The sequence below is a fragment of the Mobula hypostoma genome, chromosome 9, assembly GCF_963921235.1.
Source record: "Mobula hypostoma chromosome 9, sMobHyp1.1, whole genome shotgun sequence".
Lineage (NCBI taxonomy): Eukaryota > Metazoa > Chordata > Chondrichthyes > Myliobatiformes > Myliobatidae > Mobula > Mobula hypostoma.
The window spans coordinates 58,173,802-58,192,587 of NC_086105.1; the positions used below are offsets into that span (position 1 = coordinate 58,173,802).

The 18,786-nt window shown below is 43.2% G+C and overlaps 1 protein-coding gene across 1 annotated transcript; it reads right to left on the bottom strand.

Annotated features, from left to right (window-relative positions):
* Positions 1–458: 458 nt before the first annotated feature.
* Positions 459–6,628, bottom strand: LOC134352245 (probable G-protein coupled receptor 139). Its single transcript, XM_063059536.1, has 2 exons — positions 6,460–6,628; positions 459–1,396 (listed from the first exon to the last, which is right to left on the bottom strand). Exons 1-2 carry the CDS (start codon positions 6,626–6,628, stop codon positions 459–461), a joined length of 1,107 nt encoding a protein of 368 aa, XP_062915606.1.
* Positions 6,629–18,786: the final 12,158 nt, after the last annotated feature.

The window sequence follows — 18,786 nt, forward strand, 5'->3', positions numbered from 1 at the left end:
ACCACTCCAATCCCCTTTTAAATTCCTTCCCCTCAGCTTGCTGTACTTGGCTCAGACCCAACCATGAAAAAAGACTATATACCTTTGATAATTTATATACCTCCCTCAAGTCATCATTCAACCACTTTTTAATTGGAAAGAAGGAATTGTTGAATTAACTGGAGAAAGTTTGTGGTTCTTCCATTTTAAAGTCCTTTATTAATCTACAATAATTTGAAGCTTTAATTGTGTTACCCGGAGGAGTACAATTATCGATCAGTTGGCTGTGAAAAGATGGTGTTTAAATAGAAACAAATGATTCACAAACAGGATGATAATCAGCCCAGCACATTATCCACTCTGAATCGGGTCGATGAGGGTCATGAACTGTAGGAACAGCGTGTGACACAGACCTTGCCAAGTATCAATGGAACAGAGAGCGTGTTAAAGGAGAGGGAGGTGCGGGAAAACCAGGCATGTTAGGCAGAACAAGGCAATGGATTGCTTGGATCTGGTTGGAACTGGGTGTGTTTTATAATGAGAGTGAGAGGATATTTCACAATATCTTTCAGCTGCTCCCTAAAAAGCGTCTGGGTCACAGCGTAAAGAGCCGTATTCGTGCAGCAGCTAAGGAGCTGCAGCATGTAGGCCACCTCCTGCATTGAATAAGGTGGAAATGTTGTCCCCCGCACCAGCTGATACAGTTTGACCCATATAAAATTTACAGCAAGCAATGCCCATAAGGAAATGAAGTTCCCTGAAATCGCCAGCAATAGGATGACGGATTTTCTGCGGCTCTCCAATTCTGGGTCACTGGGAGTTTCACCAATACCCAGAACTCGGAGTCTCTTGCGGGCTCTGCTGGCCACCAAAATGTGTCTGATGGTCACTGCATTGAGCAGCAGAACCAGAACAAATGGGACCACAGGGGTGAGCAGGTAATGGAGGATGGCAATTATTCTCCAGACTGAAGAACCTTGAAAACTATTTCTTGTCCCGCAAAATCTGGGGTTATCAGCAAAAAAGTACATACCTGTGAGAATAAAATACCAGAAAATATTCTTTGAACAGCTCACAGCGGTCACTGTACCCAGAACCACTGCCGCCATTCTCTCAGTGCAGTATTTATTCTTCAGCCTCTGGTAACAAATGGCCACACATCGATCAAATGTGAAAGCGACGGTAAACCAAACCGAACAGTCGGTGGCTGCGTAAATCATGGCCGCCTGGATGTTACACATGCGGAGCGAAAACAGGAACCTGAAGTATTTCCAATAAACAACTGGAATCTGCCTCAAAATCAGGTCGAGAAAAACGACCAGAAGATCTGCCGCTGCCATGGCAACCAGGTAGTGAGTGACAACTTTGGAGAGTCCGCACTTCCCCCGGGATAGAATCGCAATCGTCACAATGTTCACTATGCGGAGGGAAACAAACAGGAAGATTACACATGAGGCCAAAGAATATGATAACAGATTCACAGAGAACGTTTAGTAGTGAAAACACCTGGTTAAGAGGAATAGATAGTGTGGATAGTCAGCGCCTCTTCCCCAGGGCACCACTGCTCAATACAAGGGAACATGGCTTTAAGGTAATGGGTGGGGAGTTTAAGGGGGATATTAGAGGAAGATTTTTTACTCAGAGAGTGGTTGGTGCATGGAATGCACTGCCTGAGTCAGTGATGGAGGCAGATAAACCAGTGAAATTTCAGAGACTACTAGACATGTATATGGAGAAACTCAAGGTCGGCGGGGGGGGGGTTATATGGGAGGCAGGTTTTGAGAGTCAGCACAACAATGTGGGCCGAAGGGCCTGTACTGTGCTGTACTATTCTATGTTCTATGTTCATTGACTGCGTGAGTTTCGGGGAAAACACTCTCCAGTCCCGCCTCATATCCCAGTATGTGTGGATGTTGTGTAAGTTGCCACCCTGTTACAAATTGGTGCCATTAAATAACGGGCAGTACACTGCATACAATTAAAGGAATTATCGGTTCACCCCAGCGTCTTCTCTCCATCACCCGCTGAACAAAAAACCGAAGACAAACCATATTGTCCTTCACCAAGAAAACCTCCCCCTAATTGGATGGCACACATTCCACATCATCCTTTATCTTCAACAATCACCCAACAGGGTGAACGCAGAACAGACTGCTCTCACAGAGCGGCAAAATGAAACACCTATAGCATAACAGTAAAGATGTGAACCAGGGCATTATAATCGTGTAACTGTGGTTATAAATAGCAACGAGGCAGTCAGCATAAGTTGTCACTGACAATCATCGGCAAGTACCTTCCACTGATGTCAAAGTAGGAGGACTTGTTCCAGCTCTTGAGCATCACCCAAAGACCTTGGGCAAATATGAGGAATTAGTCCAGTTTTGTGTTCCTGATTATTTAACAAAAGCAGAGGAGAAAAAGTGTCTGCTTCATCTTTTGACATTTACTCAGAGATCCTGGGTCACTGGGGGAGTGTGGGGAGGCGGCCCGCGTATGATGTGAGGGGTTAAATCAGCCCAAAACCTTTCTGCTCTTTGCTGTGCAGTAATCCAGAGTGTGGTGTTGTCGGATCATGCCTATGCCATTATACATTGTCAGTAACTTTGGGATACACCAATGCAATATCCAATCTACACTCTGATCATTAGCTAATGACCCAGTGACCATAAGGGGTTTCAACCCCACTATAAATGTGAGGGAAATTACCAGGTCCCTGCTACTGGTTATTGCCTAGTGACCTTTGGTTGCGATGACAGAATCATACAGGATCCCTCAATTAGTTATTTTGAACTGGCCCTGATTGGGGTGGGCAATCAATTCAAATTCCTGCTCCTGATTGTTTCCCAATTACTCTCAATTTGACTGGATAACAGGCCAGGCACCCTGGCCTTTCCTCCAGTGTCTCTGGATTAACATGAGGAAATCAATCTAGTTTCTGCTCCAGTCTACTGCCCCTGTGCTAGATCTGGGGATGACAGCCCCACTTCCAGTTCCCAGCGGCTACAGAATGAATTAGGCAATGTGGGTGAAAAAGGTCAATTCTCATCTCTTGATAATCACCTGGTGTGGGCGAGTCTGCCATGTTCCACGTCATTGCATGGTGACCCTTGGACTTGGACCCCACCTCCACTGATTGTGTTCCTCCTCTTTACCGTGTAAGTGATGTGAATGTGAGGCAAGTGCAATGATCACTGCTGTTCTATCTACAGAAAGTGGTGAATACTGCCCAGTCCATCACAGGCAAAGTCATCCACACCATTGAGCACACTGACAAGGAGTGTTGCCACAAGAAGGCAGCACCCATACTATCTACAGACTCACTTTGATGGACTCTACTACTCATAGTCTCAGTATCATTTATGGTTTTTTCTCTTTTTTTCTGCAATTTTCTTCTTTTGCACATCATTGTTGTGTTCTTGTTGAATTATAGAGTTCATAGTGTTTCCTTATTTTCCTGTAAATTACTGCAAGAAAATGAATCTCAAGTTTGTAGCTGGTGACACCCACACATGTTGATAACAAATTTACTTTGACTGTTCAGTAGACATCTTGACGTAGTATCCCGGTCCCCCTGATTTTAATACCTCTTTGCACTATGATCTCCCTCCTCAGACACTGATGCTAGTCCTATCAAACTCATCATCAATTTGACCAGGTCACCATTTGACCTGTCATGGGCTTAACAATCAATAATTTTGATGGACATCTTTGACTCCACTTTGTACACTTTAACAGATTGCTCATTCTTCAATCCTCCTCTCCCATATTCATCCAGACGTTAGTGATTATGATTTACCTGTTCTGATGCCAGTTCATGAACCTATAACAAAGAGAGTTCTTCTTTTCCACACTGTTGCAGACAAATCTGCAGATCCAATTCTTTCCAACATCTTCTGTTTTATTTCATAAAACTCTGATAAGGGATCATTTGGAGTATTGCATTCACTTCTGGTCACCCCACAATAGGAATCATGTGCGGTAGGGTAGGAGGTGCAGAAGAGGCTTACCAGGATGTTAACAACAGGAATTCTGCAGATGCTGGTGTGACGAGGATACACATAAAATTAAGATGTTTGCTGGCCTGGGCTAGCATCAGTGGCATCAGCAGTTGGTCTGCCACCTGCCCTCAGGGGAAGGAGAGAAGAGGAACAATGGAGCAGCGTCTGGAGATGTGTAATGAAGGGACGTGGGAGAGAGAGCTGTCGGGAGCGGCTTCGCCTTTGAACCCTGAACTGTTTGAAGTGGTGGACAGGCGATGCCCCAGCAGGGGGATATAAAGGGACAGGTTCGCTAAGGCACACACACGCCACCCGAGGTAACGAGACTCTGGAAGCGGTACGCCTCTCACGAGTCGGTGAGAAATACCAGACAACGCCCGGGGTGGAAAGGTACGATCAGCGGGAACCCGGTGTGTGTCCGCCCTTGCCTGGGTGCCGGGTTCACTGCAGAGGATCGACCGCATCTGGAGGAGGGGTCACAGTCGGTGACCTCAGGTGACATCACCAAGGACCCGCCCAAAAGTTGCTTGTGAGCAACATCGCCGGTCTGTGAGTGAAGCCGTGTCTGAATGATCAGTTGTTCCTGTTCTATCTTTCTCTTCCCCCACGTTGTCCATCGCCATGGCAACGATTACTGCGAACTGAACTACGAAGCTGGACTGAACTTTGAGTCACTTTGAAATTTGGTCATTTACCCCTAGACAACGATAGAGCTTGATTGATGCTGTTATCTTAATTCTGTGCACATGTGTGTTTATCATCGCTGAACTGTTGCATTTATTATCCTTTCAATTACTGTGTTGCTTGTTTCTTTAATAAAACTTTCTTAGTTCTAGTACTCCAGACTCCAACTGAGTGATCCATTTCTGCTGGTTTGGCAACCCAGTTACGGGGTACGTAACACTGGAAATTCAAGCAACACACATCAAAGTTGCTGGTGAAAGCAGCAGGTCAGCAGCATCTCTAGGAAGAGGTACAGTTGACGTTTCAGGCCGAGGCCCTTCGTCAGGACTAACTGAAGGATGAGTTAGTGAGAGATTTGAAAGTGGGAGGGGGAGAGGCGATCCAAAATGATAGGAGAAGACAGGAGGGGGAGGGATGGAGCCAAGAGCTGGACAGGTGACTGGTAAAGGGGATATGAGAGGATCATGGGACAGGAGGCCCAGGGAGAAAGACAAAGTGGGGGGGGGGAACCCAGAGGATGGGCAAGGGGTATAGTCAGAGGGACAGAGAGAGAAAAAGGAGAGTGAGAGATAGAATGTGTTTATAAAAATAAAACAGATGGGGTGCGAGGGGGAGGTGGGGCATTAGCAGAAGTTAGAGAAGTCAATGTTCATGCCATCAGGTTGGAGGCTACCCAGATGGAATATAAGGTGTTGTTCCTCCAACCTGAGTGTGGCTTCATCTTTACAGTAGAGGAGGCCGTGGATAGACATGTCATTATGGGAATGGGATGTGGAATTAAAATGTGTGGTCATTGGGAGATCCTGCTTTCTCTGGCGGACAGAGCATAGGTGTTCAGCAAAGCGGTCTCCCAGTCTGCGTCGGGACTCGCCAATGTATAGAAGGCCATATCGGGAGCACCGGACGCAGTATATCACCCCAGTCGACTCACAGGTGAAGTGTCGCCTCACCTGGAAGGACTGTCTGGGACCCTGAATGATGGTGAGGGAGGAAGTGTAAGGGCATGTGTAGCACCTGTTCCGCTTACAAGGATAAGTGCCAGGAGCAAGATCAGTAAGGAGGGATGCGGGGGACGAATGGACAAGGGAGTCGCGTCGGGATCGATCCCTGCGGAAAGTGGGGGGGGGGTGAGGGAAAGATGTGCTTAGTGGTGGGATCCTGTTGGAGGTGGCGGAAGTTACGGAGAATAATATGTTGGACTTGGAGGCTGGTGGGGTGGTGGGTGAGGACAAGGGGAACCCTATTCCTAGTGGGGTTGCGGGAGGATGGAGTGAGAGCAGATGTGCATGAAATGGGGGAGATGCGTTTAAGAGAAGAGTTGATGGTGGAGGAAGGGAAGACCCTTACTTTAAAAAAGGAGGACATCTCCTTCGTCCTGGAATGAAAAGCCTCATCCTGAGAGCAGATCCCTTGTCCATTCGTCACCCCCATCACTAAATTTCTAGAAGAAAAATGAGTGACAAAGCAGTCTCCTTCAGTGACAGGCATTTTCCAGTATAGAGTGGAGTTAGTGAACAGGAATTAAGAGCTGATACCCTGACCGTAGTCCACAAACTTCCAAATATTGAAAAGACAGTAACTAAAACACAATAGAAATTTACGTTTGCGATAACTGGAAATGGCGACTTCACTGAAACACCCACACACAAACCAGAAGTGTTGAGTAAGTAATTTACAAGAACCACAAAGCTTTTCTTAATTAACACCTGTAACACCAAGTACGAAGGGAGAATACCCCTCAGGAAGAGTGAGGCATTTAAGCACATCTTGGAATTAGTCAATGAACTGAGAGACTCACCAGGAACAGCAACAATAGCAAGGATGGGAAGGTAAATTTGTTGAATAGTCACGAGTGCATAGTAGATCCGGTCATCCAGTGTCAGCCAGTCCACATCTGCAAATATATAGTGAGCTGCCCAGAATACATTTCTCCCCATTCCTGGAATATTCGACACATCTGCTCCCATATTCTGATGGATCTCTTTCCTGTTCCACTCTACTGTTCACAGAGTTCACCTTCCCTCCTTCATGTGATAATAATTTCTGCTGGTGCTAGAGGAACTGCTGTTGCAAACAGGTATGGAACGAAACCCTCTTTAATACAGGAGACAGACACATCAGTGACACAATCTAGCTCCATGGAGACCGACTTTAATTGCAGTTAATAAACAAATAGGGGAATCCCTTTCTGTCTAGAAAGCTTTCGCAACAGGAGCAGAGAGCAGTCAGCAGGCCAATGGATGTCAGCCTTTTTATCCAGAGAGTTAAACATTCAGTCAGTCAGCAGGACTGATGATATCAAGATTTCATTATCAAAATTCCATTGCATCTAAATGCTTCCCAGTACCTGCAGATCAGATATCAGTACATATGTTCATGCGGTATCTCAATAATAAAATAAATAAATGGAATACAAGTGTCTCAGCACAGTGTAATATCACAGGGTGAAGCCATTGAATCTTAGTCAATCTTGAGTGGCTTCACAAATTGGGAAAAAATAGATTCTGTTGTGAAATAATCTGTAACAGTAAATTGTGGTGATGAAAGTGGATTTGTGTTGATTGAACAAGGATTTATGAAACTCAGCTACTGCTGACAAGCTCTTTGCTGGTGTTTTGACGCTGTAGCTTGCAACACTTCTAAGGGTGAAACAGTGGCTATGACTAAATAAACTTTAGGAAGACCTTCAACATATTTCCACACAGGAGATTATCAAAAGAAACTGGAACTGACTGTCTTCGGATTGTATTACGAATTGGTGAAATGAGAGAAAGTTGAGTTGGAAATAATGGATCATTTAGTATTGTCAGGTACCCCTTTGTACTGACTTGTGCGACAAGCTTAATGACCTTGTTTTGAATACTACGGGCATTCAAATTGTGTCCTAACACTCACCGTGCTTTTAAAATCTTGTAATATTTTACTCTTACACACTTCACTTTTCTTCACTCCACTCTTACATCTCTCTTTCTATCTTTTGCTTTCTCTTTATCCACACTCTTTGTTTTTTACTTTATTTGTACTTCTCCAATCTGTTGAACCTCCTACCCCCACTATTTAGATTAAAGCACTAAACCCTAGTTATGCAATTCACTGGGATCCAGGTGCCATCATGGTTCAGGTGGAGCCCGTCCCATTGGTACAGTTCCCTTCTTCCACAATACTGGTGCCAATTTCCCATGAATTCAGATCCACTTCTCCCACACCAACCCTTGACCCACACATTTAACTGCCTAATCTTCTTGACCGTATGCCAATTTGCACGTGGCTCATGTAGTAACCCAGAAATTACTAAGTTTTTGGTTTTGCTTTTTAATTTAGTCCCTAACTGCTCAAATTCCCTCAGCAGAACCTCCTTCCTCATTCTACCTATGTCATTTGTACCCACATGGTCAACGACAACTGGATCTTTCCCCTCCCACTCGAAATTCCTCTGCAGGTCAGATAAATGTCCCAAACCCAGGCACCAGGCAATCAACACAGCCATCAGGACACTTTATGTTCATGACAGAGAACTCCGGTCCATTCTGTTGTCTATAATCATCCTCATCAGGTGCCATGGCCAGTTTGAGCTTTGACTGCCATGGCCCACGCACCGCTGTTTCGGGTCAAGTGGATCAATTCATTGGTATTCACTTCCAGTTCGCCAGCTGCTGTCTCCATCATCATCTGTCTTTGCCTCCCTCTTGCTTTCTTCCCTTCAATCCTTCCCAGAATTACCGTGCATTCCAACTCCTCTTTCCCAGTCACAAGTCCAATGAAGTTACGTTGCCTCTTCATGATCTCATACATTATTTCTCTTTTTGTGCTTGCTCTGTTCATGACATCCTCATAAGATATTCGTTTCGTCCATGATATTCTTTGCATCCCCCTCAAAAACCACATCTCTGCTGCTTCAGTTCATTTCCTCAGGTTACTAGATATTGTCCAACATTCTGAGCCATATAACATAACTGGATAATTATAAAATTTCAGTGCCCTGAGACGGGTTGTCATGCCTAGTTTAGTGTTCTTTAGTATACTCTTCATTCTCCTAAAGGTGTCTTTTGCCATCCCTGTTGTTCTTTTGATGTTCATGTCGTACCTGCCATCTGATGTCACCCAGCTTCCTAAGTAGCAAAACTTCTGTACTTGTTTTATGTCTTCCTCTTTATTCTCATCCTGCAGATAGGATTCTCCTTGATTTTGGATCTCACCATACATTCTGTCTTTTTGCAATGGATAGATAGACCCATTTTTTCACTTTCTTCAACAACTATATCAATTAAGTTTTGTAGTTCTTCCTCTGTACTTGCAATTAACACAGTGTCATCCACATATCTAAAATTATTGATGTTTTCACCGCTAACTTTGATGCTCAAGACGTCTATTATTTTTGTAATATTGTTTCACTGTGCATATTAAACAAATCAGGGGAGAAAACACACCCTTGTCTAAAGCCTCTCTTGATTTCTGCAAACTGACTCACTTCTCCACCTATTCTTAGAGCTGCAGATTGTTCCCAGTACAGATTTCTGATTCGTGGAGGTCTTTCGAAACTAGATCTAGAGAGCCCTGCAATATTTTAAATAACTTATTTTGTTTCACTTTATTAAATGCTTTTGTCTAGTCGGTAAAATAAACAAAGAAATCTTTTTGCACTGGAATAGCTCGTTCTCAGGGTATCCTTAAAATCAATATTGCTTTTCTTGTCCCTTTGTCTTTCACAAAACCACATTGTTCTTTACCGATTTCAGCTTGTATCTTACTTTTACCTCTTGTCATCAAAACTCTTGGATCTATCTTGGTAATATGACTATTAAACTTATGGTCATATGTAATTCACATTCTATTGCTCTAGGTTTCTTAGGAAGAGTGATAAACACTGATTTTTTAAAAATCTTTTCTGGTACAGTATTATTCCAGTTTCATAAATGTCATTGATTAAGTCAGTAAGTTTTTCAATTCCATAATCTTCAAGGGCGATAATTTGTTCTATTGCTAATTTATCAGGACCTGCTGCCTTTCCTTTCTTCATCTTATTTATTGCATTACAAATTTCAGATTTTAGAATACTTGGACCTTCAATGTTCTTCTTAATTTCTGGTTTTTCGCCTCGATCATCTTCAAACAATTCCTGAATATACTCAGTCCATCCGTTCATAATCTTATCTTTTTCCCTGATAATTGTACAGTCCTTTGCTTTCAAACATCCACCTGAGGAACAGAGGTGCTTTTTACAAGTGATATTCTTGATTTGTTGTTGTAACCCTTTTGGATCAGTGATAGGGATTCTTTCTAATCGCTCACATTCCTGGTTTAACCATTCTTCTTTTGCGTTTTGACACAAGCTTTCAACTATTTTATCGAAGGACTTATATTATGAAGGATTTGCTTTCTTCCGTCTCCTTTCTTTCCTCAGATTTTTGATTTCTGGATATTGTTCACAAGGCACAGGATAGATAAGTCCCACAGAAGAAGCTGCTCTCGAATGGCAGGGGTAGGCAACCATAGCTGACAAGAGAAGTTAAGGACTGCAAAAAAGCCAAGCAAAGGTTATATAATGTAGCAAAAGTGAGTGGGAAGTTGGACGATTAGGAAGCTTGTAAAATCCAACATTATAAATGGGGGTAAGTTTCCATCATCAGAGGTGCAGAGGGACTTAGGAGTCCTCATGCAAGACTCCCAGAAGGTTAATTTACAGGCTGAATCTGAGATCAAGAAAGAAAATGGCCATGGTTGGGTATGGCAGGGAGAGTTTTCCTTCCTTCTCCCGTCTGCGCAAGATGTGGGACATTTGAGAGACTTTGAACTTTTACTGCGCTCATGGACTTCTTCATCAAGTTATGGTATTGTTGCACTGTTGTAACTACATATTATAATTATGTGGTTTTGTTAGTTTCTTTTCCAGTCTTGGTCTGTCCTGTGTTTTGTGATATCACACCGGAGGAGATATTGTATCATTTCTTAATGCATGCATGACTAAATGACAATAAAAGAGGACTGTGTGTCTTCATAATCTAAAAAATGCAATGTTGAGATTTATTTCAAGGGGAATAGAATATAAAAGCAAGAAGATAATGCTGAGGCTTTATAAAGCAGTAGTGAGGCCGCACTTGGAGTATTATCGATGGTTTTGGGCCCCATCTCAGAAAGGCTGTGTTTCCATTGGAGAATGTCCAGAGAAACTCCACAAGAATTATTCTGTGAATGAAGGAGTTAACATGTAATGAGTGTCCGGCAGCTTTGGGCCTGTACTCATTGGAATTGAAAAGAATGCAAGGGGATCTCGTTGAAACCTACTGAATGTTGAAGTGACTAGATAGGGTGGATGTGGAGAGGTTGTTTCCTATCGTGGGTGCATCCTGAACTAGAGATCACAGACTCAAATTTGAGGAGCGACGTTTTAGAACAGAGGTAAGGAGGATATTTTTTTTTGCCAGTAAGTACTGAATCTGTGGAATGCTCTGCCACAGACAGCAGTGGAGGCCAAGTCAGTAGGCATATTTAAGGCAGAAGTTGATAGTTTGCTGATCGGTCAGGGCATCAAAGGATATGGCAAGAAGGCAGATGTATGGGATTGAGTGCGATCCGGTATCAGCCATGATAGAATGGCAGAGCACGCTCAATGTACTGAATGGCCTAATTCTGTTTTTGTGACTCATTGTGTTATGGTCCAGAACATATTAGGAACTGCCCTCTGACACAGTGAGAATACTTGAGGGCCAGACATCTCAGCTGCAGCTAAAAGAGGACTGGAAGAGTATGGTGTAACACTCCCCGCACAAGATCGATATACAAATATGGTAAGTAAATATGCCATATATTTAGCTAACCCAATCTATGCTGTTGGAGGAGTACATCAGTACTTAAAGACCCAAGATAGATTAAACTCTGATGAGGAAGCCATTAACATCCGATGAATCTGATTGGTGATCATTATTGAAGATCCAGCCTCACTTCATTTACTTCATCTTTTTCATTCAAAATGGTTTTGCTACTATTGGAACATGTGATCTATATTTTGGTGGTGTGTTTTCAAGCTGATCAAGCAATCTGGTGCTTTGCTGGCCCGAGTGTGTTCAGTGAGGTTTTAAGTGAAGTGTATGGCCTGGAGGCCAAGAAGCTTGGTGAGGAGGGATGAGCCCATGACTGATGTCATTTCTTGCAGATCTCACTGATTGAAGCATTGAAGAAGATTGAAATCAATGAGGACAAGAGTAGAAGGTGCCTGCACATTAATGGATGTTTTCTCTGTCTTGCTTGATGCTGCTGGAGTCCTGGGTTTTGGGCAAGGTTTAGTTAATGTGGTTTGTGGATTTGTGAATCAGAATCAGGTTTATTATCACCGGCATGTGACGTGAAATTTGTTAACTTAGCAGCAGCAGTACAATGCAACTCATAGTCTACCAGATAGAGAAAAACAATAATAATAAATAAAATAAAACATAATAATAAATAAACAAGTAAATCAATTACGTATATTGAATAGCTTTTTTTTAAATGTGCAAAAACAGAAATACTGTACATTAAAAAAAGTGATGTCGTATCCAAATCTTCAAGGTCCATTTAGGAATCAGATGGCAGAGGGGAAGAAACTGTTCCTGAATCGCTGAATGTGTGCCTTCAGGCTTCTGTATCTCCTAATGGTTGCAGTGAGAAAAGGGCATGCCCTGGGTGCCGGATGTCCTTAATAAAGAATGCTGCCTTTCTGAGACACCGCTCCCTAAAGATGACATCGGTACTTTGTAGGCTCGTGCTCAAGATAGAGCTGTCTAGATTTACAACCTTCTGCAGCTTCTTTTGGTTCTGTGCAGCAGCCCCTCCATACCAGGCAGTGATGCAGCCTGTCAGAATGATCTCCACCGGACAAATATCGAAGTTTTTGAGCGTACTTGTTGACTTGCGAAAGCTCTTCAAACTCCGAATAAAGTATAGCCACTGTCTATATGATGATATCGATATGTTGGGACCAGGTTAAATGCTCAGAGATCTTGACACTCAGGAACTTGAAGCTGATCACTCTCTTCACTTCTGATCCCTCTATGAGGATTGGTATGCGTTCCTTCATCGTACCTTTCCTGCAGTCCACAATCAGCTCTTTCATGTTACTGACATTGAATTTCAGGTTGTTGCTGCGGCACCATTCCACCTGTTGGCATATCTCACTCTTGTACACCCTCTCATCACCACCTGAGATTCTACCAACAATGGTTGTATCGTCAGTGAATTTGTTGCTGGCATTTGAGCTTGGCCTAGCCACACAGTCATGTGTATACAGAGAGTAGAGTAGTGGGCTGAGCACACCCCACTGATGTGCACCAGTGTTAAAATTCAACGAGGAGGATATGTTATCACCAATCTGGAAAGACTGTTCTGTACCGGTTCAGAAGTAATGGATCCAATTCCAGAGGTAGGTACAGAGGTTCAAGTTCTGTAACAACCAGGATTGTGCGAATGATGGTACAGTCGACATTCACTATTCCGACTACCTGTAATCCGGTTTCTTCGATAATTAACACTGATTATGCTTAATGTGATCCTTCTGTAAATCAGTATTTTCACTAACCCGGCACTCCTCAGGTCCAAATGGTGCCGGATTAGTGCAGGTCGACCTGTATTAAATGCTGAGCTATCGTCGAAGAACAGCATCCTGCTGTATGTGTCTGTGCTGTTTTGATGGTCTAAAGCCTTTTGGAGAGCATTGAGATTGCGTCTATTGCGGTGACAGGCAAGTTGCAATGGGTCCAGCTCCCTGCTGAGGCAGGAGTTCAGTCTAGTCATAACCAACCTCTCAAAGAATTTCATTACTGTCGATGTGAGTGCTTCTGGGCGATAGCTATCAAGGCAGACCACATTATTCTTCTTAGGCATTGATATAATTGTGGTAGCTTCTGTCTGTAGCAGTGAGAAGTTGAAAATGTCCTTGAATACTCCTGCCAGTTAGTCGGCACAGGTTTTCAGAGCCGTACCAGGTACACCATCGGGACCTTCTGTCTTGCAAGGGTTCACACTCTTTAACGACAGCCCGACATCGGCCTCTGAGACAGAGATCACAGGGTCATCAGGTGCAGCAGGGATCTTCACAGCTGTAGTTATGTTCTCCCTTTCAATGCGTGCACAGAAGACATTGAGTTCATCTGGTAGTGAAGCACTGCTGCCATTCAGACTATTGGATTTTGCTTTGTAGGAAGTAATGTCTTGCAGACCCTGCTAGAGTTGCCGAGCATCTGTTATCGCCTCCAACCTCCTTCAAAATTATCTCCTTGCCCTTGAGATAGCCCTCCACAAATCATACCTGGTTTTGTGGTACAGGCCTGGATTGCCAGACTTGAAAGCCACAGATAGTCATAGATATTAAGAGATATGGCACTGGATTGAATTGAATTGAGTAGAATATGCTTGGATCAATGACTTTGTGTTTTATATTCTGTGTTTTTCACTTTTTTTTGATGTTTGTGTGATTTGATCAGGGCCGCATATTACATTCAAAATTCAATAATAAGTCTACTTTGAGTCTTTTAATTTATGTCAATTACCTGTAGAGAATAAAGTTGGTAAACACTCTAGAATGCATCATGCTTCTAAGTATAAACAAGGGAAAACAAGATGCAAATGAACATTAGCTTTGTTGCATAAAATCAAGCATTTGACCAGTGTTAGATGTCAAAATTAATATTTCAACTGTATATCTTATTTGAGAACAAAGCAGCAGAATTAGGTGTCCAGTTAAAGAAACCACTGAATTGTCACAATCAAGGCAGAGAGCAATACAGCTTTGGTACAGGCCCTTTTGCCAAAGAGTCCATGCTTACCTTATTGTCCATCACCCCAGTCCCAATAGCCTGTGTTCAGTGCATTTCCCTCCAGGCCCTAAATGATGCTATCATCTATGCTTCACCCACTTCCTCTGGCAGAACATTCCATTTACTCACCACTGTCTACTTGAAAACGTTGTCCCTTGAGTGCCTTTCAGAATCCTTTCCCTCAAATCCTAAATTGATGCTCCTTTTTGGACTCCCCTAACCTGGACAAAATACTGTTGCTATCTACCTTATCTATGTCTTTCATAATGTTACACACATCTCTAAGTTCGTCACTTTGTCTCTTAAGTTCCAAAGAGTGAAGACCTAGCCCAGCGAACCTCATAACTGAGGGCCTCTGGAGCAATACACAATGTATTAGTTCATAACAGATCAACCAACTAGATTGAGAACATTTATTAAACTGTCAAAATAAATTAGATCAGCTAATCTAATTGAAGTGAACTAACACCTTACAGAGAAGTGACATCTCTCTGCCCCTTTATGAAGGAGAGAGAGAGAGCCTGCAGTATGTGTAAATGTCAGCAGAAAAATTAGTTTTTGTTCTGCTGCAGATCATGATCTTTCCTGGGGTTTGCTATTGCTTGCTTGGTGGGTCGAGGGTGTTGATGTTTCTTTGCTGAAGTAAATTGGGGAGGGGGATGTCAATGCTATACTGCTGCTTGTGCATGTGGCGACTTTGGGGTTCTAACACTTTTACCGTCACTCATTTTTAGATATTACTGGAACTATATAATTAATAGAGAATAAAATATAAAAGGAAAATAAAAGGAGCCACACTTATCAAAGTTCAATCACTTTGTGCACAAACAGTTGGAGCTCAGGACGCTTCTTCTTCACCCTGCGACCTCTCAAACCATCTCGACCGGCTGCCTGGGACCAACAACGGTGGTCAACCTGATGCTCCACACGAGTCCATCTCCGTCTCCTCTCCTCGCTTGGGGTCTGACCTTGCTAGTGGTCTCAATGCAACTGGACCATCCTCTGTCTCTCTCTCCCGCCTTCTGCCCCAAAACCCCGCGCAAACAATATCTTCAGATACACCAAAAACTTAACAACTATCCCAATTGGTTCATAACATCTTCTTATCACAGTCTAACCCAAAACAAGCTGCTTGCACAAGAACTTTCTCAGCGTTTAACATAACAAGGAAACATTCCGAAGTGTAACATAACAAAGAAGCTATTTTAGTTAGCCGTACCATAAAAGTCAAAACTCCCTTACATGGCTTTGTACTGATTTGTGCCACAAGTTCACTGACCTTGTTTTGAATAGTATGACCATTCAAATAGTGTCCTAACACTCACAGTGCTTTTAAAATATTGTATTCTTTTACTCTTATGCACTTCACTTTTCTTCACTCCACTCTTACTTCTTTTCTCATTATATCTTTTGCTTTTTCTTCATGCACACATTTCTTTTTTTTACTTTATCCATACTTCTCCAATCTGTTGAACATCCCACCCCCACCACTACTTTGATTAAAGCACTATTCACAGCCCTAGTTATGCAATTCACTCAGATCCAGGTCCCATCATGGTTCAGGTGGATCCCGTCCCATTGGTACAGCTCCTTCCTTCCCAATACTGGTGCCAATTTCCCATGAATTCAAATCCACTTCTCCCACACCAAACTTGAGCTACACAGTTAACTCTCTAATCTTCTTGACCCTATGCCAATTTGCAAGTGGCTCATGTAGTAACCCAGAAATTACCACCTTTTTGGTTCTGCTTTTTAACTTAGTCTTTAATTTCTCGAATTCCCTCAGCAGAACCTTTTTCCTTGTTCTGCCTATGCCGTTGGTACCCATATGGACCATGACAACTGGTTCTTTGCCCTCGCTTTTCAAACTCCTCTGCAGGTCAGATAAGATGTCCCGAACCCAGGCACAAGGCAGGCAACACAGCCTTCAGGATATTTTATGCTCGTGACAGAAAAGTCTGGTCCATTCTTCTGAATATACTATCCCCAATTACCACCACATTTCTTTTCTTTCCCCCGCTCTTGAATGGCTCCTTGAACTACAGTTCCACAGTTAGGTTACTCATCCTTCCGACAGCCCTCTCTCTCATCCACACAGGGAGCAAGAATCTCAGACCTGTTGGACAAGCTGAAGGATTGAGGATCCTCCAGCACTATCTCTTGGATTCCACTACTCGCAATCACACCGTCTGGTCCCTAACCACAGACCGAATTTGAGGCAGCTAATCTAATGGGTGTGACTACCTCCTGAAACAGAATATCCAGGTGACTATCCCCCTCCTTAATGTGCCACAGTGTTTGAAGCTCAGATTCCAGGTCATCAGCTTTGAGCCTGAGTTCCTCAAGTTGTCAACACTTGCTGCACACAGAGGCAACTTTTAAACTGATGAAGAATACAGGACTGAATTTGTTGTATTTAATAGTGCACTGCATTTGGAATAAGGTTGAAAGTAAACCATAGTTTGGAGTATAACATCAAAGGATATAGTTTGTATTGAAAGGACTGGCAGGAAGGCATAGGGAGTGCGATGGCTCTGTTGGTAAGAGATAGAATTACATCCTTTGAAAGAGGTGACGTTGGGTCAGAGAATGGTGTATCTTTATGGGTAGAGTTTAGAAACTGCAAGGGTACATAAAACATTTTCTGCATCATGTATAGGCCTTCAAATAGTACCCAGGATGTGGAGTTGAGATTGCAAAGGGAACTGGAAAAGGCATGTAATAAGGGTAATGTCACGATTATAATGGGGGACATCAATATTCAAGGGGATTGGAAAAATCAGGTAGGTGTCGAATTGTGAGAGGAAATTTGTTGCATACATATAAGGTGACTTTTTTTTCATTAGCTTCCACTTGAGTCTACTTGGGGAAAGGCTATCTTAGATTGAATGTCGTGTAATAACCCAGATCTTATTAGGGAGTGCAGTGTAAAGGATTGAATTCATACTATGTTTTGTGAGGGAGAAGCTTAAGTCACATGTATCAGTATCACAATGGAATAAAGGGAATTACAGATGCATGAGAGAGGAGCTCATCCAGGTGGATTGGAGGAGAATACTGGTGGGCAGAGCAGAAATGGCTGAAGTTTCTGGGAATTGTTCACAAGGCACAAGATAGATATGTCACACAGGAGAAGCTGCTCTCAAATGGCAATGGTAGGCAACTATAGCTCACAGGGGAATTTAAGGTCTGCACAAAAGCCAAGGAATGGGTATGTAAGTCAGCAAAAGTGAATGGGAAGTTGGATGCTAAGGAAGCTTGTAAAATCCAACATTATCTACATTGAGACAAGGTTCTATCATTTGAGGTACAGAGGGATTTTGGAGTCCTTATGCAAGACTCCAGAGGTTAACTTACAGGATGACTCTGAGGTAAAGAAAGAAAATGCAACGTTGACATTTATTTCAAGGGGAATAGAATATAAAAGCAAGGAGATAATCCCGAGGCTTTATAAAGCACCAGTCAGGCCTTACTTGGAGTATTGTCAAGCAACACACATAAAAGTTGCTGGTGAATGCAGCAGGCCAGGCAGCATCTCTAGGAAGAAGTACAGTCAATGTTTTGGGCCGAGACCCTTCATCAGGACTAACTGAAAGAAGAGCTAATAAGAGATATGAAAGTGGGAGGGGGACGGGGAGATCCAAAATGATAGGAGAAGACAGGAGGGGGAGGGATGGAGCCAAGAGCTGGACAGTTGACCGGCAAAAGGGATATGAGAGGATCATGGGACAGGAGGCCTAGGGAGAAAGAAAAGGGAGAGGGAGGGGAAATCAGAGGATGGGCAAGGGGTATAGTGAGGAGGACAGAGGGAGAAAAAGGAGAGAGAGAAAAAGAATGTGTGTATATAAATAAATAACGGATGGGGTATGAGTGGGAGGTGGGGCACAAGGGGGAGGCTGAGAAGTCAATGTTCATGCCATCAGGCTGGAAGCTAACCAGACAGAATATAAGGTGTTGTTCCTCCAAACTGAGTGTGGCTTCATCTTTAAAGTAGAGGTGGCCATTGATAGATATATCAGAATGGGAATGGGACGTGGAATTAAGATGTGTGGCCACTGGAAGATACTGCTTTCTTTGGTGGACAGAGCATAGGTGTTCAGTGAAACGATCACCCAGACTGCGTCGGGTATCGCCAATATATAGAAGGCAACATCGGGAGCACCGGACGCAGTATATCACCCCAGCCGACTCACAGTTGAAGTGTCACCTCACCTGGAAGGACTGTCTGGGGCCCTGAATGGTGGTGAGGGAGGAAGTGTAAGGGCAGGTGTGGCACTTGTTCCGCTTACAAGGATAAGTGCCAGGAGGGAAATCTTTGGGGTGGGGGGGGGGAACGAATG

Bases quoted from the DNA above. Each gene is read 5' to 3' on its own strand.
- LOC134352245 (XM_063059536.1), bottom strand. From the start codon at position 6,628: ATGGGAGCAGATGTGTCGAATATTCCAGGAATGGGGAGAAATGTATTC. The intron at 1,397-6,459 runs GTGAGTCTCTCA...CCCTCCGCATAG, and splicing joins TGCTATTGTTGCTGTTCCTG to TGAACATTGTGACGATTGCG.